Below are 24,850 nucleotides of genomic sequence, written 5' to 3'. Positions count from 1 at the left end.
TTTAAGGTGATCCCAGACATATGCTGCATGTATATATGATGTAATAAAGATGCCTCAGGTTGCCTAGGAACTAAATAGTAAGTGCAGATTTGAAAGGGTCTTGGAGGGATGAAATGCAAGGGACAGTCATAAAAACCTAGATAACTGTCATGTATCGTCAGACTATTCAACCTTGGCAGGAGATGGAGATGCTAAGGAGTGAACTTGGGAACTTGTGCAATGCAATTTCTCTTCATTGAATTTTTGATCTTTATTCCTATGATGAAACAGATGCAATATTCCTTTAATACATTTAGGTGCCTACTGTGAAAAAATAGTGCCATAATCCACTCTCAGTTCAGAGATTTGGACCAAAATGGCCTTGAATTGCAGAGTTTGTCTAGCACTGGAAAAGGGCACCTAGTTAGTGTCCTTAATTCTGATTCCTCTGAACGGGCTTCACATTTCTAGGATGGTGAAAAAGTGTGATTTCTCATATAATCATTAAACAGATCTGTCCCTGAAAGGCACTATGGTACCTCGTGATTCATAATAAAAACAGCAGTAAAATAAGTGTGTGAAAATGTCCCTTGTCTTCTATTTAAACATTTTTAGGTGAGAATGTCCCAGAAACAGAGCAGTTGAGTGATGAGGAGAAGGTGGTACCTGACACTTGTGATGAGACACCCATTAATGATAACAACTCCTCCATCGTCATCCGGATCTCAGACGAGGAGCGGCATAAGTATGAGGAGGAGATCCGCAAACTCTATAAGCAGCTTGATGATAAGGTAGACATCTCTCCTCCATCCTACGTAAATTTCTCCTGGTTTCCTTTTAACCTCATCTTGATCACAATGTCTTTTCTTTGTGCCTTATCTGTCTGAAACCATGGACACAGAACAAGGTAGTTAGCAATGACGTATTTTTGTCCAATCAGGATGATGAAATTAATCAGCAGAGCCAACTGATGGAGAAACTAAAAGAGCAGATGCTGGACCAAGAGGAGGTGAGCAATTTCCCAAGAGTATTTTTATGCACAGACATGCATAAAAGTGCATCCTGATTTTTTATCTTAGTTTAAGACAGCCTTTCCTCAAAGGAACAGATGATATCTGCTTATTCTTTCTCATCACATTGTCCTCCCAACAGTCCTGTGAGAGATGATGATGTATCCAAAGTTGGCTAATAAGCTTAGTAGCTGGCTATGGATTTTGTCCTGGTCTTCCCAGCACTTTAATTAAATACTGTAATTGTATTCCATTCTTCCCGAGTTAGGTGTCCTCAATATTAGATTGCAGCTGTGATAATTTTTAGCAAGCTACAGCTGACTGGAATTGATGGATATATAATCAGAAAGCAACTGGGTAGAAAAAGACTAATATACGGTAACTTTAACAGCAGTCTGTAATTCTCTCTATATTTCTACCTCTTTTTACATCATCCACATTTGGCCTTCCTGTTCTTCCTCCTTTCTTATATCTTCCCTGACATTTCTCTAATTACTAACTCACACTGCCTTTTCCCTCTGATAGCTGCTAATATCCACTCGTGGGGACAATGAAAAAGTGCAGCAGGAATTAAGCCATCTGCAGGCTGAGAATGATTCCGCTAAGGAGGAGGTGAAGGAGGTACTGCAAGCTCTGGAGGAATTGGCTGTCAACTACGATCAGAAATCCCAGGAGGTAGATGAGAAGAGCCAGCAGAATCAGCTATTGGTGGATGAGTTGTCTCAGAAAGTAGTAAGTGCCGAGATCTCCTTGCGGAACTGTAAAACACGAGTTAAAACTTAACAGGTTCAAATGTTGCCCTTCTAGAATCAATACATTCATCAAAACTTCAAAAGGACTTAGTGAAGTTCTTAAAAAGCCATTGAGTAACTAAAGAAGTTTTTTTAGGATACAAAAAAGAAAACAATGGTGGTATAGACAGATTCCTTAGAGAAAGGCTCCAGAAGATTCCAGATACCTGCAGTAGCAGATGTTCATAGATTGATCTAATAAATTCACCATAGCCTTTCTTTTTGGTTTAACTGGTGAAACTTCCATTCCCATAGATATTTATTCAGAGCCCTTGCATACATTCAAGTTTAAACCATCTTTTTCGTCTTAATTTTGTTTTGTATAAACTAATTCCTAACCAGAGGGTTCGCATTTAAATTAAGACACTTAAGAAATTACATCATTAATTTAAGGATTAATTTTAATTTAATTTTATTTATTTCAAGAAATTAAGGTCTTTTCCCTTTAATTAAAAACTGAGAGTCCCACATTTTTAAACCAGAGGAATTCTCTTTGAGCTGGATAAGCCATAGTTGTCTTTATCTTTGCAGGCCACCATGTTGTCTTTGGAATCAGAGTTGCAACGCCTACAGGAATTCAGTGGGCACCAGCGCAAACGCATTGCTGAGGTCCTCAATGGCCTTATGAAGGATCTGAGTGAATTCAGCGTCATTGTGGGCAACGGTGAGATCAAACTGGTAAGCAGTTGATAGGGGAGTCAATGTTGGGAAAGAAGAAAAGTAGTCATTCTCTCTCAGTTTGGAAACATATAAGTTGTATCTGGGGAAATTCCTAATTGTTTTCTTTGTTGTATTTAATCAAGCTCTTTTAAATGTTGTGTCCAATTTAAAAAAAAGGGCAATAGAAAGCTTCATTTAAGGTATTTAGTGCTGAGCTTACCACATAAAAAATTGAAGAAAGTGAGAAAAACTACTTAGAAAATAGTGAAATCTAATGATCTGGGAACGGTGTCATCTGCTGAGCAAAAGAAAGAAGGAGGGATGTATAAATAGTTCTGCTTCTTAGAATCATACATTGAACTACAGACAATTCTCGATCTATGACCACAACTGAGTCCAAAATTTCTGTGTTAAGTGAGACATTTGTTAACTGATTTCCCCCATTTTATGATTTTTTTTGCCACAGTTGTTAAATGAATCACTGCAGTTGATAAATTAGTAATCCGGTTGTTAAATGAATCTGGCTTTGACATTGCTTGTCAGAAGGTCGCAAAAGGGGATCATATGACCCTGGGACACTGCAACCATCACAAATATGAACCGGTTGCCAAGCATCTGAATTTTAATCATGTGAGCATGGGGATGCTACAAAGATCATAACTGTGAAAAACGGTCATAAGTCACGTTTTTCAGTACCGTTGTAATTTTGAATGGTCACTAAATGAACTGTTTAGTAAATCGAGGACTACCTGTATATTCCTCAAATAATATGTTCTCTTTTAAAATTGTTAATTTTTAGCCAGTAGAGATTAGTGGTGCCATTGAGGAAGAATTTACTGTTGCCCGGCTCTACATCAGCAAAATCAAATCGGAAGTGAAGTCCGTTGTGAAACGTTGCCGTCAGCTGGAAGGTCTTCAAGTTGAGTGCCACCGCAAGATGGAGGTGACAGGACGGGAATTGTCTTCCTGCCAGCTTCTCATTTCTCAGGTCAGATTCTGTGGAAGTGGGGATGAAGGGTGTTCTGACCTAGGCTTCCTGAGACAGTAAAAAGCACACGATTAATCCCAAAAACCCTCTCTTTATTTCAACGGCTGTGAATTATGTTCATTCACAGCCCCTAATCAGTCACAAATAGTTTGTAAAGAATCCGACAGAGGTCTGCCACAGTCCTTTGGGATAAGGCTGATAAGCACCCATCTTTATCTCTCTTGACACACTGCCAAAGACCTAATTGGCAATTAGTTTTGCAAGGCCACAAGCAGCACAGAGTCAAAATGGAGCTTCAGAATTTAAACCAACCAGAACAAACAAAGTTGCTTCCTGCAAAGGTGTCAAGGTTCCAGAAAAACCTCTTCTGCATAAAAAAAACTCAGAAGCCATTGTTTTCCAGAGTTCTTTACTAGCATGAGGAAACTGGCACACGATGAGTGAAATTCCAAAACTGAACTTCCGGATTCTTTTCCCAGTTATACAAACCCCAAGAGTCCCACCCCCCTGACCCCTTTGATGGTCACATGGTCCCACGTTCTCCCAGTTCATTCGAATATCTTCTCGCCACTCTTCCTGCAGATGTGAACACCATCCGACCTTGACCGCTTGAAGAATGTTACCATACCCCTCAGCCCCCCTTCTTCCCCTCAGGGGAAAAATGTGGCAGCGTCTGGAAACCTAAAGTCTAGTATGGTTTCCAGGCCTGACAAAAGGCTCACGTGCCTTTGCTCCTCCTTTATGTCTTAAGGGAGGGACCAATCATCTCCAAGTCCTACTCCCGAGTCATCCTTTTTGTCTTAACTGTTCTTGCCTTCTGGCAGCTCTGCTCATGCGCGCCCTGGGAACAGGCTTCCCCTGTTCCTCTGCCTCTCTGATGTCCAATGCTGGAGGCTCCGGAGGCAGCACATAACTCCCAGATGGCCCTGGCCCCCTCTCTGCCTCCAACACAAAGCCCTCGTCTGAGCCTTCCCCAGACTCCAGGACTGGCCCATGTTCCTCCCCAACCTCCTCAATGTCTGACTCTGCTGCCAGTTCCGCAGGTTGCCAGCGGACCACAACAAAAGGACACTAGCTGTGGCATTTAAAACTGATAGAAGAAATAAAGAGGGACCAGAACACTCCTCATAGACAAGTGCCTTGATTTTCACAATCTGAGTAAGGAATCTCTGGTACTGCAGATATTATTAACACACACATACACACACACCTTTCATCATTGACCATGCTGGGTGAAATTGATGGAAATCATAGTTCAGCAGTATTTGGGATTTATAGGCTACCCATCTCAGTTTTAGAGTTTTCTATATAAGTACCGTATATACTCGAATATAAGCCGATCCGAGTATAAGCCGAGGTCCCCAATTTTACCCCAAAAACTGGGGTAAACTGGGGACTCGAGTATAAGCCGAGGGTGGGAAATGAGGCACCTACCGGTTGGGGAAACCCTCCCTCCCTCAGCTGAGAAGGCTGGCGGCTCCCCCGCCCCGCCCTCTCACTGCACCGGCAGGGCTTCCGTCCGGTAAAATGTGAAAAAAAAAAAAAAAAACTCGAGTATAAGCCGTATATACTCGAGTATAAGCCGAGGGGCTTTAAAAAAAAAAAAAAACTCGAGTATAAGCCGTATAGACCCGAGTATAAGCCGAGGGGAAGTTTTTCAGCACAAAAAACGTGCTGAAAAACTCGGCTTATACTCGAGTATATACGGTATGTTTGAGAACTAGGAGGTATAAAAGGAAATCGTATTGGATTGGGAATGTCATTGGATTTAATTAACTTTCCAGATTTCTTCCAATCTGGAGTAGAAAAGGGCTGATCTCCCATGCTGGTAGGAAAGGACTATGTTGGAGAAAGCTTGAAAAAAAGTCTTAAAGAATTAGTTCCTTATCCTTGTGGCCTTCTGTTATTTCTCGGTCAGGTTCTTTAAACAGGCATCAGGAAACTTGAAGTTCTAGCATTAAGAAGGATAGATATAGTGGGAAATATTTTTTGGAAGATCAGTGAGGGTTCCTAATTCAAGGAAACCTTATATCAGGGGTCTCCAACCTTGGTCACTTTAAAACTTGTGGACTTCAACTCTGGAAGTTGAAGTCCACAAGTCTTAAAGTTGCCATGGTTGGAGACCTCTGCCTTAAATGACTGGTTCCAGCTTTGGTTCAGTGTCTAGGTTCAGGAGCTTTGGAACTTGCACCATTGGTCTTGTTGATCTTGTTTATTGCTACTACCATTGTTTCAGTAGTGAGGTGAAGCTTCCCCAAATGTGCATTTTCCTTGTTTATAGGAAGATACCATTGCTACCAGTACATGAATATTCCTTACAGCAGATCTGTAGAAGTCAAATGATTGGCATGTATCTTTAAATGTTTATACATACATATCTGGGAGACCAAGCTCCAGCAGAATGGCCAGAAGCACATACTCAGCTGTTTACAGATAGGCATCTTAATATTCTTTTGGACATTGTAATATCTGTGACAAGGGATCAACAAGGGATCAACTGTGGAGCAGGTGTCATTGTGGGAAGCTAACCTCAAAGTAGGATTTTTGTTTTTAAATCACAGAGGAGAAGGTTTAACTTTTCTCCTATTTCCATTTTTTTCAAACACTACTTCATATATTATCCATCTAATGCCACTATTCTAATCCATTTTCCAGCTTCTCACAATTGCTTCTAAATGCATATGAAAATAATGAGAAATCTAATTATAGATCACTTTGGAACACGAAGCTCTGTTTTAATATTTAATATTTTGAGATGTATTTCTGGAGCCAGACTTCATGCTGTTGCACGTCATAATTCTCAATACCAATTTTTAAAATGGGATCAGAGAAATAGCAGATTGAGGAGAAGTTAAATTCTTTCCCCGTTTTTCATTTTCTGGTTCTGGATCACACAAACATTCCTTTCTTTTAATTAAAACATTCTGCTAGTGAATGTTCATGAATCCACAGCTCCATGAAGAACATTATGAGGGTGTACCTGAAATGGGGAAAGCACACAACACATCTACACCCACAAGCACACACATTGATTATGTTTTACTCCAAAATCATGTCCTGTTTCCAATAGTCATTAATGATCCATCTAATCAATATTAATCCTAGTCTACTCTAATTAATCTTAGAAGAGTCCTATTGATTGCAGTTTCTGCATATACTTGCATAATATTATACTGTAAACTACGATAGGTGTACCCTTGAAATGCAGCATGGAAGGGGCTTCTTGATTGCTTGGTCCCCTCTTTATTTTGGAACTCTGAGGATGTATTTGAGGAGAGATGACAGTTTCCAAGCTTGGACAAGCAGAAAGTTGAATTCTTCCTCATAGAAAATGAGATTGGGAAGTCTGGAATCTGGACTACATTTGTGAAAGGGATCTCTTATTCACTTACATTTCCTAATCTTCTCAGCATGAAGCCAAGATCCGTTCACTTACTGAGTACATGCAGAGTGTGGAGCTGAAGAAACGGAACCTGGAAGAATCCTATGATGCTCTGAGTGAAGAGTTAGCTAAACTGCAGGCCCAAGGTAATACGTACAGAACTGGGCTTAGGGTATACTTTATGATCGGCATAGAAGTATGTGAATAATTCAGGAAATGAGTAGGTCAGAGTGGTTGCAGAATACAGATTTTAATGCAGACTATTTGAGTCCTTGCGTATTGAATTTTTGACCATGGGTGAATCTTCACACTAGTTCCTTCCTGTTATTATTTAATCTTTGTATTTATTCTTTGTATTTAGCCTGTTCATTTTTTTACATAAAGCTTTTCCTGCTATATGTATAAAGGTACAAGGCAGGTTACTGTTTCCATTTTATTGATGAAGGAGGGGTACAGAATAAGTCTTTTAATAGAAACTTTTTACTCTGCACTTAAATATTGAGATTGAGAGATAAAATTGAGAGAATAACCTGCTCAAGAAATCATAGAAAATTAAAGGAGCAATTGTTGTTTCAGCCAAGTCTCCTAGATCAAGAAAGCAAATTACTAATCTAACACTGGTCATCAACTCTAAGCTCTAAGTCTGTCTAACATCCTCTCATTAAGGATCTTTTTTCTCTCCCACAGAGACGGTACATGATGTAGCGAAGGAGCAGGACGTGATACAAGAAACAGATGAAGTCAAAGTTAGTACAAGAGATAAGGCATGTCTTTCTACATCAAGGGTGTTATCCCAATTACACAATCCCTTTGGCCCCTAGAGGCATTAATTAAAAAGAGGGATAGAGCTCAGTGGTGGGTTTCAACATTTTTTACTACCAGTTGTGTGGGTGTGGCTTGATTGGCATGACGTAGCTTGGTGGGCGTGGCTTGGCTTGGCGGGCTTGGCAGGGGAAGGATACTGTAAAATCTCCATTCCCACCCCACTCCAGAGGAAAGATTGTAAAATCTCTATTCCCTCCCCAATCCAGGGGAAGGTTACTGCAAAATCCCCATTTCCTCCCGATCAGCTGGGACTTGGGAGACAGAGAATAGATGGGGCAGAGCCAGTCAGAATTTTTACTACTGGTTCTCTGAACTACTTTAATTTCTGCTACCGGTTCTACAGAACTGGTCAGAACCTGCTGAAACCCACCTCTGGTAGAGCTGGAGGAAATAAAAGGAAGGTAGAGAGACAGAGGGCCAGACAGGCATATTTCGGGCTCTAAACAGTCACGCATGGCCAGTTCAGATTCAGAAGATGAAGAGCAGTTACAAGAGAGTCATCAGCCTTAGGAGATTCACTGGAAGAGTTGCAGGCAGGGAAAGCAGTGTTGCCTAGCAACCTGGAAAGGCAGCTATCAGAGACCTTAGAAGATGAAGAGGCAAAAGTAACACCTGCTCCCCAGTGCAAGAAAGGGGACTGAGCAAAGAAGCTCAGCAAGAATTGGCCAGAAAGAATACAGGCACAGACACAGATCCACACATGCTGCCCTTCCCTCCCAGGAACAAATTCAAATCACACTGCCCCTATATAAGAAGTGCCTCATCCATCAATTGGCAACAGCTCTCCATTTACCTCACCACTTTATTCTTTAGCTTTCTTTCTCAAGTACCTGTGTTTCCCCAAAAATAAGGCCCATCTTATATTTTTTGAACCCTGAAATAAGCGCTTGGCCTTATTTTCAGGGAGGTCTTATTATTTTGGGATGTGTGGAGCAAGATGGGGCTCCTCTTGCCATCTTACTTGATTTCCAGCTCTGTGCTTAAATATTTTTGGCGAGGGCTTATTTTTGGGGGGAGGCTTATTTTAGCTCATGAGCTCAAAAGCCCGATTGGGCTTATTATCGGGGATGTCTTATTTTCGGGGAAACAGGGTAGTAAGTTTGGACTCTGATAGCATAACTGACCGACCCTCTGGTACCTTATTTATGATTTGAACTTTCTCTCGCCTCTGATTTAAACTGGTTGAGTTTTGTGGTCTGGGTAAATCATGAGAGACTACAATTGTTTGTCCAACCTTTTTTTGCCACTAGAGTTCTGCTAGAAAACCTTTTTAGTAAAGATGTAAGACTTAATCGTGCATCAGTGATTTTTGTGAGCCAGGATGGGACAAGAAAAAAGAGGACAAGCGTATGATGGGCTGTTGAAGAGAGTATAGCTTTGCCGGAAAATAATATATTTTTGAAGAGTGTCCAAGATTTGCTGTTTTATGAGGGGCCCTAGCACTGCTATCTACACTTCTGAACTGCTTTCTTTTCCTACAGAAGGCCTTGGAAGTGCAGCTAGAGAGTCACCGCGAAGCCCACCACAAGCAGTTGGCACGCCTACGTGATGAGATCAACCAGAAGCAGAAAATCATTGATGAGCTTAAAGAGTGAGTCATTTTAAGGCTGGGGCAAGTTGTTCTGATGCGGAAGAGAGAGATTCTCATTATAAGATAGGTTATGTTGGAGATGAGAAGCTGGTTTGGTTTTTTTAGCAGTTTCAAGAGAGGGCTGGCAGAGTCGCAACAGAAAATTGGACAAGGTTTACAAGGCAGAACTAATGTGAAAAGAATAAAATAAGCAACAATCATTTATGAACACATGTAGAATAGAAATTAGGAGCAAAGATGGAAGAAGAGGGTAAGGGTAAATCATCCATTACCAACCTCACACACTCCAGCTGTGTTAGGACTACAACTCCCAGAATTCTTAATCAGCATGCTTACTAACAATTTGAGATTTATAGTCTTTCATAATAAGTCTGGAGGAACCAAATAGGAGAAATTTCATGTTAATTAATTCTAGAAGTAATGGCAATGCAGTGCAGCTAGAGTTGTTGCACTACTGTATACCCATATCTCTTGTGTGACATAAATTCAGTTGTCGGGTATCCTTTAATTTGTGTATAATCTATAGGATTTATAGACTGGTAATTAAGACCCCTGAGACACTATGAACTGAAACTAATTTAAGGCCAGTAATTCCTTCCTGAGAACTGAAATTCATTCAATAGAACTTCCCCTAATAAAAATTCCTTAGGCTGGATTGCTGCAGTTAAAAATCCATTTATACCAATGCTAAACCTAAAACTAGCAGCTGGTTGTGATGGAAAGGCTTAAAAGATGGTTGACTCAAATATCCTCTTTTATACAGTACATTGTCCTGAAATGCAGTCCTTTAAGCATCAGAGGCTTTGGCTTTTTAGTCTCCATGTTTTGAGTCTTTAGCATTGAAATCTTTTGCTGATCTTATGCTAAATTGAAAGGCTGCTGAATAACTATGATAATTAGCTTACCATTCCAACAATAGCATATTTCTCCATACATTCTTTCCTGTCCAGCTTAAACCAGAAGTTAGAACTTGAACTGGAGAAACTTCGTGCTGACTATGAGAAACTCAAGAATGAGGAGCAAGAGAAAACACAAAAGCTACAGGAACTGACGTGAGAGCTCTTCCTTTCCTCAGACATTTTCAGCTGTCTTTCTTCATCCCTGTGTTTAAGAATAAGTCCCACTCTCTAAAACAAAATGTGTTTGGTCCTGATGAATTCTGGGATTTGATGCCAGCAGGCACCAGTTGGGAAAAGCTGAAGTACATTAAACCCATGTAGTGAGTGGGGAAAGGAACTATAACTCAGTTGGGATGAGGGAACATTTAATAGTTTAAATATATTTGGTTTTTAAAAGACCATATACCAGTTTCACCTCAAAAGATGATCCCAAATTGAAGATGATCCTTTACAAGGAAATGTCATGATTGGGTCCGATTTCATATTTCTAAAGCAGGGGTGTCAAACTCGATTTCATTCAGGCTTGTGTTTGACCTTGGGGGGCCTGGATGGGCATGGCCAGCTTGACATCACTCGTGTCAGGGGTATCTGTGGTGGCCCGAGCACTCTGCCAGTGAAAATGGGCTTACAAATTCCATTTTCGGCTACAACAGCCTCCTGCCGCCCTCTGCCAATGAAAACTGAGTTCTGGGTGACTGTGCACGTCCCTTCCAAGCTCAGTTATCGCTGGCAGAGGCACTGTGGGCCGGTCCTTCACTGTTTCCAGGGTGGGCCTGTGGGCCAGATCTAAGCATCCCATAGGCCGAATTCAGCCCACAGGCTTTGTACATTTCTTGTTTCCTTCCTCTCCCAATAAGAACTTGTTCAAGCCTGCTGTGTCTCACTTCTTTTTTCACTGCTTCCATGATGACCCATATGGGGTTTCTTCTTTTCCTATGTGGAATAGCTCTAGAACATTTTACAGTTTGGGTCAAAACAGATGGTGCTCAATCCCCAATTCTAAGAGATTATTTATATTCATCTGCAGTGGAGTTATCTGGAAGGGATCAGTGAACCATTCCTCCTCAGTTACAGTACTTGGTTTTTCTCTGCCACCAAATCTGCCTACTCTCACACATATATGCAGTTGAATTCAGCTACTCACTACCCAGTTTTCCCTCCTTCAACAAAAAAACACTGTGTCTTAAGATTTTATAAAACAGGCATGTACAATCTAAGGCCCATGGCCATGTGGTAAGTCTGGAATGGAACCCATAGAGCCCCCAAAAATTGCCACTAATTGTGACAATTTTTCAAAGGGCAGAAGACAGGATGATTAGGCATCTGGGGAGTGATTGTATCAAGTCACGTTTTTGTCCTAGTTCAATCATCTTTGGTTCTGTACGCACCTACATTTTGGAATATGTAGGCATGCCACTCAAAGAAGCAATGAGGAAAAGAACCCTAACCTTGATAAAAGTTGTAAAAGGTTTTAAAAGCTCAGAAGGTGAAAATTAATTTAGCCATTATTTTTTTTAAAATCAGGTTGTATAGCTGCCCATCTCAATAAGTGACTGGGTGGCGAACAATGTCAAAATAAAAATAAAAACAAGTCGAAGAATGAAAATACACAGCAGCCCAGGAAGTATTGCAGTCCACTGTCATTAACGTAGCTAGAAGATAGGTCCCTTCATTTCTCCCGGGCCCCAAGTCTAGGCACAAAACCAAGTCTCTAGAAAAGGCCTGAAAGTTTGAGAACATCCTGCTTTTCATCAGGCAGATGCTACTTCAGAAAAGGCTCACTTTCTGGACCCACCAAATGACGTTCCTTCGAAGCCTGCCCATCCTGCATATCTATAGCCTCTAATCTTGACTATATGCAGGATTCTAAAACGTAAGGGAATAGACAGCACCTGCCTGTGCTACCAGAGTTATGCTTTAGCGAGGACAATTAAATTCTTCTGAGAACACTTTTCCTATGGTGTCTTTGCCCCACATGCTCTTTTTGCTTCACAGATTTCTCTACGAGCGCCACGAGCAGTCCAAGCAAGACCTCAAGGGGCTGGAGGAGACCGTTGTAAGCATCCTGAAAGGCAGTATTCTCTCATTCCTAGTGAATAGACTCACATCTGTGGCAGCAGCATCGGGTACAAGGTGGACTCTGTTATACGATGGCCACATTTTAGGGCTCCCAGCTGTTGTAAAGAAACCTGAAAGATTGTCCCTTTTTTTCCTCTTGTGGCCTTTTTTATCCCATTCCCCTTCCTGGGAAGTATTTAAAAAAAAACACCTGGGAAGTATTTAAAAAAAAACACCTGAAGTGGTGGGATTGTGATTGGCACTATTGCAGAAAGATTTGGAGGGAGGGCTTACTCACTACTAATCTGTTTCTGCCATCTTTTGCCCTCCTTGTGGGGCTATGTTTGAGGGCAGTTAAAACTGCTAAGGAACACAGACAGGTTCACCCCATTTTCAGAGTCTCTCTAGAATTATCTAGAGCAGGGGTCACCAACCTTTCTGACTTCAGGGACCACTAACTCCATAATTTTAAATTCCGCGGACCACTATGATGATCTGCCTAATGACCGGCTGGGTGGGCATGGCTAGGTGGTCATGTGACAGGGTGAGAGTGGCCAACCTGATGTCACTTATGTGCCTCTATCGCCCCTTCCTTCCCAGCCACTCCTTGCCTGCCTGCCCGGGCTCCTTAGGGCCCCAACAGGAACCAGTTGTTGGAGTTAAGCAGCCACCACGAGAAAGAGTTGGCAAAACAGCTCAATTCAAATTGGGTCTGACCGAGAAGGAGGCTCAGCAGAAGCACCTCACTGAGGACTATGAGCATAGGCTTTCCAAGCAGAGGGATTACCTGCAGGAGTAAAAGGCCAAGTACTGGCACCTGGAGGCTCAGTGGGCTGAGATGGTCAGCCAGTCGCAAGCCGTGATGCAGTCGCACTGGAACAAGGCCCTCCGGCTCTATGCCACCAGTGGCACTTCCCTCCAGCCTTCGCCCAAAGCCTCGTATCAGGAGGCTGAAATAGTTCCCAAGTCGGAGTTTCTGCCCCCCTCTGACCTACACAAAAAGACCCAAAGGGGGAGATTCTCTGCAGCAACACAAACGTTCATTGCACGTATTCGGCCCATATAAAAAATGCAAATAATTTTTCTGTGGACCACCAGTTGGTGACCAGAGTATATCCTTGTAAAACAACTAATTGACTCATAAGTAGTTTGCACATTAGCTGACTTTATCCACAGAGAACAGCAGTTTAACTGTCTGGGGCTAAATTTGACCAGATTTGGTTAAGCAAGTGACTAATGTAGCTTAAAGGGTTTACCTAATATGCAGTTAAATGTGTTTTGTGAATAGAACAAGAGGAAGAGAACGGGGAGTCTAAAATATCTTATCTCAGCTTTCTTTTCTACGTATGTGCCCTTTCTAGGCCCGTGAACTCCAGACCCTCCACAACCTTCGCAAGCTGTTCGTTCAAGACGTCACGACTCGAGTTAAGAAAGTAGGTAGCTCTTGAAACACATCGAAAACTTGTGAATCTTTGAAACGCTTTATCTTTGAAAGGTATTGTTATAAAAAACCCTCTTAAGGTGGAAATTAGCAATTCTGTCCCCAAACTGCAGTTTGGAGTGAGAAGGTAAGGTGTGAGATATTGTATTTGCCTAAAGCCACAACCTGAAGTCATTGCAAGGGTGGGATTTGATGTGAAAGCAAATCTATGTTGATATACCATGTCTTTTAGCTATTATTCTACATTATCTAGACCAGCGGGGTCTAGATTGGGGTCGAATGACGATTTGCCAGGGGTCGCCTAAAACCATCGTAAATATGGGAAGTATACTTACAAGTCGAAGAATCGCGCTCCAATGGTTGACTCCACAAGCCAGCTGCAGGCTCTTCAAATCACTAGCCGAATTCGGCTTCAGGCGCGATGAATTAAAAAAGAGAGAAATCTTTGCTCTGATGTCTCCCTCTCAAGCCAGCTGCAATCACTCCCAATCGCTAGCCTAATCTGGCTTCAGGCGCAATAAACTTAATAGGGGAGGAGTCTCCGCTTTAATGCCTCCGTCCTCAAGGCAATCGCAAGCAGTTCAGGTTGCTAGCCAATACGGCTTCAGGCACGATAAATTCAAAACAAAATAATTTTACGGTTGGGGTCGCCACATCGTGGGGAATTGTATTAAAGGGGTCGCAGCCCTATAAAGGTTGAGAACCACTGATCTAGACTCTTTGAAAATCCTCTGATCCACTAATAACTACAAAATTAGGTAGTAGTGTGATAGGTTTGGCACCTCAACCCAATCTTAGGAAGCCCTTTGTGCAAGCCAGATGTGTTCTTTCCATTGTAAAGGAAATTCACTTTCTTCTAATTTCCCCACTTAGCAGTTTTGAATTTTTGCTCAAATTAAGGCAGAAAATGGTTCTGTTGAACGGTTCTCGGTGAGGTTACATTAAATTCACAGTCATTCCCAATTCTGGAACCCATTCTTGCCATTCCTTATCTTGTATGATGCACATTTCACACTTGGAATTATACTTCTTTGTAAGGAGGCAACTAAAGAATAAATTTTAGTGTGGAGTGATCCATATAGTTTTATTTGGGCTTTGCACTGCTGGTGTCATTGCTGTACTATCTCAGAGGATCTTCCTCTGTTCCCATGTCCTACACTGCTGCAGAGATAAATATCTTCTTGCTCCTTCTTTCCAGAGTGCGGAGTTGGAACCCGAGGACAGTGGGGGGGCTCATTCCCAGAAACAGAAGATTTCCTTTCTTGAGAACAACCTGGAACAGCTTACAAAAGTTCACAAACAGGTGAGTGGCTGAATGAGAGCCAAGCAACCACAAAGAGGGATGGAGCAGACGGAGAGAAGGACAGCTAGTGAATTCAGGGCTATTTTCATTCCTTATACAGTAATTAGTCAATTGGATGGGAATCTTTTTCTCTGTCTCCATTTTGCAGTCATCATGTATTGTAGCAGCATTGAATGTTCATAAGGCCATCTGGATGCGCGCTCTCAATTTTTTTCCATTCACCAAGGACTCAATTGGCACAAATCCGTGCATGGATATGTTCTTCGCTTGTTCGGAATTCACGTAATGCAAGATCAATATATTGCCCAGGCTTACTCTCCGATTCTTTCTATAATAAAATTCCTGCACATATCTGTTCTCATTTAATATAAGTTTGCTTAAATCAGGGTGGGGAACTGATGAGCCTCATAGATATTGCTGAATGATAACTCCTGGAATTTATTTATTTATTTCCCGCCTTTTATCATTTTTATAAACAATTCAAGGCGGTGAACATACCTAATACTCCTTCCTCCTGTTCCCACGATAACCCTGTGAAATGGGTTGGACTGAGAAAAGAGTGACTACCCCAAAGTCACCCAGCCAGCTTTCATATCTAAGGCAGGAGTAGAACTCACAGGTCTCCTGGTTTCTAATCTGGTGCCTTAACTACTGCATCAAACTGGGTAAAAAAGTGGTCAGCTTTGATCAGGCTGCAAAGCTGGCTAGAAAATATGGTTCATCAAAGTTAGAAGGCAACAGGTTTCTTCTTCCTATTTTCCCATCAAAATAGAATCACTTTTCTAACACCAGATTTAGAGCTTATTGATCCCAAAACTCATCACAAAGTCTTGGCTTGTGCTGAGCTGTCTCCTGTTTTCTGCTAATCCATAATAATTTGCCCTTCATACTGTATCAGTATCCTTGATTATTTGGCAAGCCAATCCTGTGGATCAGACAGAGGATGGTTTGGGAGTTTAAGAGAGAAGAGTTGCATGGTCATTTCTTTTATTACCCCCTGCATGAGGGTGTATTTCTGAGTGTGTAGCAATTCACAGGGATTACAGCATGTAGTTCCGTGGATTTTAGGGAATCGAGAATGTATGTTTATGTTTAGATAAATTATGCTTATGTACAGAAACAAGAAATATAATATTGTAAAAAAATAGAAAATCAATAAATCACCATGGCCAATTTCACACAAGACAGTAGGTTAAAATGTTTGATTGATTTCTGGTTCTGAATCAGTGCATTGTGTGAATCCAGCCAAAAACTGTAAAATCCACAAGGCACTCCACTATTTCCTTCCAAAACGATAAATATTCTCCCCTACAATGATCTTTTTGATAGTTAGGGCTTATTGCTCGCCTTTTCCTTACCATGTGATCAGTGACAACAAGCTGAACATATCATTTGTTTTATTTATTTATATTTATTTATTTAATATATATATATACTATACTGCCCAGCTGTATCTTTACATAAGTGACATCATTGATGGGACTTTTGCCAGATGCAGCAATTTATCATCTTGTTTATTTATTTATTCATGTGTTACCTGTAGAGGGAGGGAGTAGATCTAAAAGGCGTCCTGTGAATTTTGAAAATACATACCAGGTGAAAACATTTTACGATACAGGGTTTATAAAGTCCCAGACTTGAGCTCTTTTGTTGATAACTTTTGCTTTCAGAGATCATGAGGTGGAATAGAAAGAAAAAAGAGAATTGTATCTCTCCCATTACGAACAATAGAGGGGACTTTTTAAATACCGGCTATAAGAATGCAGTAAAGAGAGTAGGAGCAGACTAAATTGATTCTGAATTTAATAACAGCAGCAAGACTGTTGATTGGACAATGCTGGAAGAAAGAAGAGATACCTACAATAGAAGAATGGATACTGAAAGTTATTAATTTGGCTGAGATGGCTAAAATCTCAGCGTTTTTAAAAGACAATACGCAGGAAAGATATTTAATTGAATGGAAAAAATGGATTGATTATCTACAAAACAGATATCAGATTAAGAAATATCAGATTGCCTTCGAATAATTAGAAAGTTATTTTATGTAATGGGGAGGGGGTTGGGAGATGAAAAGCTTTGGATGAGGCTGATTGGATTGGAAGGGAAAATTTTATTCTATGTTTGGTTTATGTATAACAATACCTTGTGATTGACCCGGGAAGCCGGGGGGGGAGGGGTTTTTTTTGGGAGGGAGGGGGGAAAAAGGGGGAAAATGTTTTTGTTTTTTAAAACTCTTTTCAATAAAAAAAAAAAAGAGAGTAGGAGCTATTGGAATCCGACAGATACAGGTAGTCCTCAACTTAAGACCACAACTGAGCCCAACATTTCTGTTGCTGAGATATTTATTAAGTGAATTTTGCCCCATTTTACAACCTTTCTTGCCACAGTTGTTAAGTGAATTACTGCAGTTGTTAAGTGCATCTGGCTTCCCCATTGACTTTGCTTGTCAGAAGGTCTCAAAAGGTGATCACATGACCTCCAGTACACTGCAACCGTCATAAATAGGAACCGGGTTGCCAAGCGTCTGAATTTTGATCATATGGCCATTAGGATTGCAGCACGGAATTGTAAGTGGGAAAAATGGTCAAAAGTCACTTTTTTCAGTGCTGTTATAACGGTCACTAAGTGAACAGTTGTAAGTAAAGCACTACCTGTATAACGTCCTGACCTTCCTCCCATACATGTCAAAATTCTAAAACATCCCCAAGGGAGAGCACTTTTTATCAACCCTATGATGTTCTTACAAAATCTATAGGGGTGCAGTCTTAAATTAAAAGGCAAAAGCAATATGTATTATTGAGATTGTGCTGTTATATCCACTAAACCGGGAGTAAACCCAAGATGAGGAAGAATGTAGGATTGTTTTGGAAAGAGGAAATAATTCAGGCCAATGTCTCCACCAAGAAACTGATCAGAAAAACAAGAGCAACAATAACAACAAAAGTTTAAAAGAACTAAAGGTCAAACCTTTAATTCCCAGAAGGGAGATGCACTGCTTCCAGAGCCTTGCTTTGCTGATAACACATTGTTTATTTTGCCTTTCAGGGGAGGCAACTGAAGTGGTTTTTAAATAATGTACAAGTTTTCCTTCTTTGAAATTTCAACCTCCTTCTCTTGGCCTTGAATAGTAGATAGACGCATGTTAAAAAAATCACAAACTACGAGTATTCATCTCCCCTTCTTAACTGCCTTTCCAAATAGTGGACATTTTGAAGCGGTTTTGTAAGTTTAACTACATCTATTAAGAAATAACTCCTTGAAAAATATTGGTGTTTTTTTTGGGGGGGATAGATGTTTCATGGCACAATTTGCATCCTGTGATAGTTTCAAATTAATAAAGTAAAAAGGATAAGAAAAGCTATCCAGAAATTTGTTGTAGCAACAGGAAGATTCCAGACAGAGTGAAGGAACCATTCTCAAATAATTATGGGTCATTTTTTTTTGACTGAAGAGTTGTGAGTGATGAAACACTTGAGAAATATTTATTTAGATGGAGGCAGAAAACCTGAGGAATATGCAGCTGAAAGATGAGCTCATGAAGTTTGCCTTTTTAGTAAGTCCAATCATTGATCCATTGAGTTAGCTGAGATCAAAAGCAAATATAGCTATCATACAAAAGGAGTTGGCAGCAGGCAATAGTGTTCCAAATTCAGTCATAAATCAAAAACAAGATATACAGATCATATCAGAGTAAGACAGGTATAATACCTGGCGCATGTAATCAAAGCACTGAGAATTTGAGGGCATAAGGCAACAACAAGGCAGGTGCTTGAAGATGTTTCAGTGGGTCTTTCTACAGTTACTGGATTCATCAATGCACGTTACACCTAAGAAGCCTGGCCTCAGGACCTTGCACACTTGCTGGGCTTAGTTCTCTGTTCTTTCATACTGAGTGCAGCATGGATGTATTGCAGGAGTCAGTGAATCTTCTTTAGGATTTGAAGAAGTTGGAGAAATGGGATCCAGTTCAGGTTCTGCCCTAGCAGAGGTCAGTTCTCTAGGGAGGTTCTATAGCCTCCTAATAACTGTTTCCTCTTTGTCTGCTTCAGACTTGGAGCTCTCATCACCTGCAACCTTGTTTACTGAGATGCCAGGGACTCAATTTGGATTTTCTGCATGCAAAGTAAAAGGTGCATGCACAAATAATGTATACTCCCTAGCAGCAGACTAAAGAACAGCTCTTCCCTGATTAGCTTTGGTCATAAATTACCATTTTTGTCCTGTGGGAATTGTGTCTTCTGGTACAATACAGAAAACGTTCCTTAACATCTGGCTCAGCAGGAATTACCCAGCTCTCTTATCCTGGCTTTCGAATTCTGCTTCCAGTCATATTGGTACTTCAGCATCTCTCCCTTCTGGTTCCTTTCCCAACAATATTTGCTATGAAACCGTGGCAGCTTTAATTGAAAATGTCACACTTGTTTCCAAGTGCAATTTGGTGAGATTTTGCAGCAAGTTTTGGAAAGTTTCAAACAATGAATGGAATGAAAATAGCAGGAAGTAGAAAGAAGTGAGATGGATCTGCATTTCAGGCTACGGTCTTTCATTCCCTCGTAAAATCATATATTTATTGAAGTGAGTAAATTAAGACAAGGTGGCAAAGTAGCAAGGGACATGTGTACTTAGAACGTTGGTAGGTATTTGCTTATATCCATTCCCTGCATTGCTTCTCATACAAAATGATTTCCATTACCCTTGTTCTGTTCTCCTTCCTTCTCCAATTGTCTCCACTTACTTTAGCTGAGTAAGATGGTAGAAAGATGATTCTGCCACATCTCATGCTCAAAAAAGAGAATTTTCCCTATTTTCAGATCAGGGAAGGAAGGTACTACTTGAATACCAGCAGCCAGAAGCAATAGACATTGCTGGGGTGTAACTTCTTTCTCTCTGGGTTTCCAGAGAAGGTTTAATTGGGGACTCTGCTGGTGTGCTGAGTCATGTCTGTATCCCCCTTTTCCCATTGCTGCTGTACCCTAGCTGGATCGCTGGGTCTCCAAGGTACTGTACAGCCACTCTCACATCTTCCTCTGCCTGTTGGGCTGGGCAGGAAATGTTTGCACTTGGTGACCAAATTGGGAGTACAGATATTTATTTGGGGGTGGGGGGGAGGACACTGATTGGGTGGAAAGGTCAGGTGCCTCTCACCATTCCACTGCCATGGCAACTCCATCCCCCTAATGACCCTTTTGCATTAGGTCATAATTTGCTGCCATGGCAACCACTACCATTGTGGCCTTCATGTCTGTACAAAGGCCTCATTCTCAGCAGCTTCATGTATGTGGTTTCTACTATCCATTCTCTTGCCATGGCAATCCTGACCAAATTGACCTACACAGCATCTGTCACAAAAAGAAGAAAAAAGTTAAAGCTTAGCTGTTCCACACTAAAATCTCAACAGCAATGCTCTTTCTTCCACTACAACATTAAGTAGATACAATAAACATCAAAATAGTTAGATGAATTCCAGATAATTTCCCAGTTTGAGGCCATATAGCCTCCTTAGTAACAACTAAAATTGATGGAAATTGTAGTCCAGCATATCTAGCAGACATCAGATTACAGAAGATTGCCCTACAGTTATCTGGAAAAGAACATGGTTCATAAATTCTCATTATATGCTTCACCCCCATTCTGGTTTGATATCGATCTCCAGATATGGGAACTAAATGTTATTATCTCAAACATTTTCTCTCCCTCCCTTGGAGGCTGGGCTGCACAGTAGTTTTCCTGCCAATTCCTATTGTGCTGCTGGCTGCCCCTTGAGTAATTGTTCATCTCACGCCATTAAGCTGTCACTTCATGTTGCTTACCCACCTGGTGTTTAATTCAAGCTTACATATGGTGAGAGTTAAATGGATCATTGTGAGTCCTCGGCCTTTATCTCCCGGCCTTGCATTTCATAAAATGTTCCCACCCCAGCATGGTGCATGGCTTGGATCTGTAGCACTTGGGGCCTGCTTAATGGGAACAAGGGATGGGTGTCACCTATAAAGGGCAGTGGCTTATCACCAGCATCTGTGTCAACTATAGGTTGCTTTTAATAGATGTGCAACAGAGAGAACTTCACTTGGTGTGGTATTTGGCTTATTTTTCTCCATTTCATTATAACCTGGAGCAGTGGCTGATTATGTTTACAATGTTCTTTTTGTGTGATTTTTGAAAGCCCCCCCCCTCCCCCAAGCTCTGCTACTTTTCACTCAGGCATTCCTCAAGACCAGCTCCAAAGGATTTTTCCCCATCATGACGTTCAGAAGTAGGGCAAGAGTGAACATAAAGCTTGTTCTTGCAAATTGAGATGTTGGCTTTGAATATGCCCTTCATATTTTGCCCTGAGGGGCATATTCAAACATTCCTACAAAATCTATAATGCGATGTAATAGTTCCCTTCTAGGAAAAAAAAAATCACGCTTCTGAGGTGTGAGATTTCCAGGTAGATCAGATTGGGTAGAATTAGCGGATACTGTGTGTTTTTCTGGAAAGGGCAGAATGCGAGAAAGCAGGGCAGAACCATCTTGGGACTGGAGGCGAATGTTTCAGGTCTTGGGGAATGGAGTTGTGCCTACCTCGTCCACTTCACCTCCATTACTCTTCTTTCCCTTTCTTGTTAACTTGGGGCCCAGCTGGTTCGTGACAATGCAGATCTGCGTTGTGAGCTTCCTAAACTGGAGAAACGTCTTCGGGCTACGGCTGAGAGAGTTAAGGCCCTGGAGGGTGCACTGAAGGAAGCCAAGGAAGGGGCAATGAAAGACAAGCGCCGCTACCAGCAGGAGGTAGACCGCATCAAGGAAGCAGTGCGCTACAAAAACAGCATGAAACGCAACCACTCTGCACAGATTGGTAAGCAAACAAATTCTGTAGTTTAGGGGTCCGTTCCTGGTGAGCACAGAGACAGTTCTCAGTGGTAGCAGCTATATTGTTGATATGTGTTCTAGGAAAGAGCAAATACCTTTTCTACTTGGCTGAATGTGTATGTAATGCTGTGCAGTACTTCTGATTCAATTCAGAAAAGGTAGTTTGGAAGATGGGAGTGTCACCACTGCATCAATCTGAAATTTGTTAAAGCGACCTATCATTTTCCACAGAAGTTTCTGCTATAGGCATATGGTCTTTAAAATTTTAAAGGTAGTCCTTGACTTTTACAAGTGGTCCTCATCCATTTAATGATCATTTGAAGGTACCATGACCTTGGGAAGAATGCTTTACAGTTCATAAACTGGATGTTGTGAAACTAGTTGCCAAGCACCCCATGATCATGTCATCACAATTTGCAATCTTCTCTGCCAGCTTTCCCAGAGAATCGGTGGGGAAGCTGGCAGGGAAGATTGCAGGCTGCTACCACCTACCACAGAGTTGAGATTCCTTCCGCACAGAAAGCTGCGGAGTAAAAGGGCTGCCAGCTAGGTGGGAATCTCAACTCTGCACGGAGCTGAGATTCCATCCCCCCACACAAAACCTTCAGGCAGACCTTTGAGAGCAAAAGGCCTACCTGCCAAGGGGAGGGGAACTTCTCCAACAGAAATGGAGCTCAGATCCCAAAAATCCCAGCTCCGTCCTGCAGCCCAATTCAGCAGTACCCTTCTATGCATGGAAGGGAGTTAAACTGTTCCAGTGGGGTGGAGAAATAGAACTCAGATCCTGAAAATCCAAGCTCCATGAATTAATTAATTAATTAATGGTGTGTGTATGCGTGTGCGCATATATACACAGTAACTGTACATCCTTTATTATAATGGATAGTCCTTTATTTCAGAAGGCTTTTCTTTAGATTTATTGAATTATTTATTTTATTGGATTTGCTCTTGAGCTTTCCTTTGTGAAGAAAAGTCATAAACAAATTTTATAATCCTTATGAGTATCTTTCAGATTTTTCCCTTGTTCAGATTGTACTTTACTCTTCCAAGGAAATACTGTGTGACTTATCCAACCAAACCTAACATTTGTTTCCCCTTGCAGCAAAACCAGTGCGACCAGGGCACTATCCAGCTTCATCCCCAACCAATCCTTACGGTGTCCGTAATTCTGATTGCATCAGCTACACCAATAGCCTCTTCCAGAATTATCAAAATGCCTATCTGAATTCTGGCGGCACTGTGCCTGACAGCTAGTGAGTATATTTGACTTCTATTTCTGTTACATTGTGCAAACTATGATTGGCTTAAGCAAGCTTCCTAGATGAATCTATCAGTTTTTCAGGAGGAGACCTGAAGAACATTTTGCTCCATAAATCAAAGCTGAATATGTCATCATGTCATTTGACTTACATAAAATCTGATCTAAATAATGTCCTGTCTTAGTTATTGGCTGGTTGCAAAAAGAAGGCCTAGGCCATCTGCAATTTTTTGTTTTTGATCTGGACTCTGGAATTCTAAAATAATTTGAATGTGCAAGATCCACTGTATATTATCATGTGGAGAAAAGCCATGCCAGAAGAATGAATTCGTATTTGCTTATGTGCTGGCTGGTCTAACCTACTTTTAAAAATATAATCTAGGATACATCAAGTCTGAGCTGTAGATATAAATTACTCACCAGATCATTACAATCTTCACAAATACACAGGGAGAAAAATAACTGGCATTAATAACCATTTAAAAAAAAAAGACTGCTATGTTTGGCTGTCATTCAAAGGTACAAGATTTAAGTTGGAGAATCAGGAACAAGTTCATCCACATTGACCATTTAATGGGATGACTATTTCCCAAATTTACCATATTCAGATTAAATACTCTCCCCTGGAACTTAGTACATTTAGTAATTTGAATACAAGATCTTAATAGTCATCTATTTCCTACACATTTTTACTTGAAAAGGGTTTTTAAAATCATTTTGACACACAGATCTTCTCTCCCCAGCTTTTAACGTCACATTTGGCTTCAGAGTTCTCTGTTCTATTACAGCACAACAATCCCTAGCAGTTCCCATCAGCTGTAAACTTCAACACTGAGAAAATAGAACTGAGACATCTAGGCACCTATAGTCCTTTTAACATACATAACCTATTAATATCCATTCACTACTTATATATCCCTTTTCTTTTTCCATTCATGCAGCTTTACAAATGCACCTTCCAGCAGTGGAAGCACCTCCTCCACTGCCCCTCTGACCTCCTATCAGAAGCTCAATATGGATAATGGTAGGATATTGGGAAGAAAAATAAGTACACCCTTAAGGAGAAGGGAGGGTGCCTCTTGCTTTTCAGTTTGCCTAGATTTGGGTCTATCAGTAGCTTGAGATCATTGTGGCCCCATTTAAAGGACCCACTTGCTGAGGAGATAGTGTCTTTATAATGAAAGTCTGTTCTCACATCCCACTATTTCTTGGTTTGCAGACAGGGATGCGATGCATGGTTCTGTCTCACAAAACAAACAAATGGGACAGGAAAGCTGGAAAGCAAAGAAAATAAATTAGAGAGATGGTTAGCTTGGTAGAAAATGCTTCAGAATAAGTCTCCTTTGTGTTTATCTTGTGCATGAGGTGCTGGTAGGTTTATGTTTAAGTCTCAGTGAGGCAGCATTTTCCAGGCAGAACTAAACACACGCACAGGAATGTCACTGTTTGCCCCCTCAGCATGTGCCCTTCTCTGAATTGTAATGCTGTTTTTTCTTTCCCTGTTCTTCCATTGGATGGGTGCACAGGAAATGCCACAGACATCAATGATAACAGGTGAGAGCTATATGGAGGAAGATTGCCTAGCCATTGGATCAAATCAGTTTTCTTATTTCTTCAGAGTGGTTAGTTCCAGGGATAAACCATTTATTATTTTTTTAATACAAAAGTATGGGGAAAGCATTTAGCAGGGAGGGAAAGTTTGAGATACTATGTGTTCCCTTTTCCTCTGCTTTAGAAGTGACCTGCCTTGTGGTGTTGAAGCTGATGAGCAAGCCAAGCTCTTTCCCTTTCATCAGGAGACTGCAGCCAGCTAA

General features: G+C 41.1%; 1 protein-coding gene across 1 annotated transcript in view; it reads left to right on the top strand.

Annotated features, from left to right (window-relative positions):
• Nucleotides 1–24,850, top strand: part of KIF5A (kinesin family member 5A) — a 65,968-nt gene extending 41,118 nt beyond the window's left edge. The window contains exons 12-29 of the mRNA XM_058169032.1: nucleotides 595–770; nucleotides 920–988; nucleotides 1,515–1,721; nucleotides 2,312–2,458; nucleotides 3,240–3,428; nucleotides 6,839–6,956; nucleotides 7,498–7,556; nucleotides 9,117–9,226; nucleotides 10,177–10,278; nucleotides 12,121–12,181; nucleotides 13,545–13,616; nucleotides 14,823–14,927; nucleotides 19,905–19,925; nucleotides 21,548–21,764; nucleotides 22,881–23,031; nucleotides 23,978–24,060; nucleotides 24,563–24,590; nucleotides 24,772–24,850. Of these exons, the coding sequence (XP_058025015.1) occupies nucleotides 595–770; nucleotides 920–988; nucleotides 1,515–1,721; nucleotides 2,312–2,458; nucleotides 3,240–3,428; nucleotides 6,839–6,956; nucleotides 7,498–7,556; nucleotides 9,117–9,226; nucleotides 10,177–10,278; nucleotides 12,121–12,181; nucleotides 13,545–13,616; nucleotides 14,823–14,927; nucleotides 19,905–19,925; nucleotides 21,548–21,764; nucleotides 22,881–23,031; nucleotides 23,978–24,060; nucleotides 24,563–24,590; nucleotides 24,772–24,850 (1,994 nt within the window). The remainder of the gene's footprint in view (nucleotides 1–594; nucleotides 771–919; nucleotides 989–1,514; nucleotides 1,722–2,311; nucleotides 2,459–3,239; nucleotides 3,429–6,838; nucleotides 6,957–7,497; nucleotides 7,557–9,116; nucleotides 9,227–10,176; nucleotides 10,279–12,120; nucleotides 12,182–13,544; nucleotides 13,617–14,822; nucleotides 14,928–19,904; nucleotides 19,926–21,547; nucleotides 21,765–22,880; nucleotides 23,032–23,977; nucleotides 24,061–24,562; nucleotides 24,591–24,771) is intronic.

This window comes from Ahaetulla prasina, chromosome 2 (genome assembly GCF_028640845.1).
Source record: "Ahaetulla prasina isolate Xishuangbanna chromosome 2, ASM2864084v1, whole genome shotgun sequence".
NCBI lineage: Eukaryota > Metazoa > Chordata > Lepidosauria > Squamata > Colubridae > Ahaetulla > Ahaetulla prasina.
This window is presented reverse-complemented; position numbering and strand designations above follow the sequence as displayed.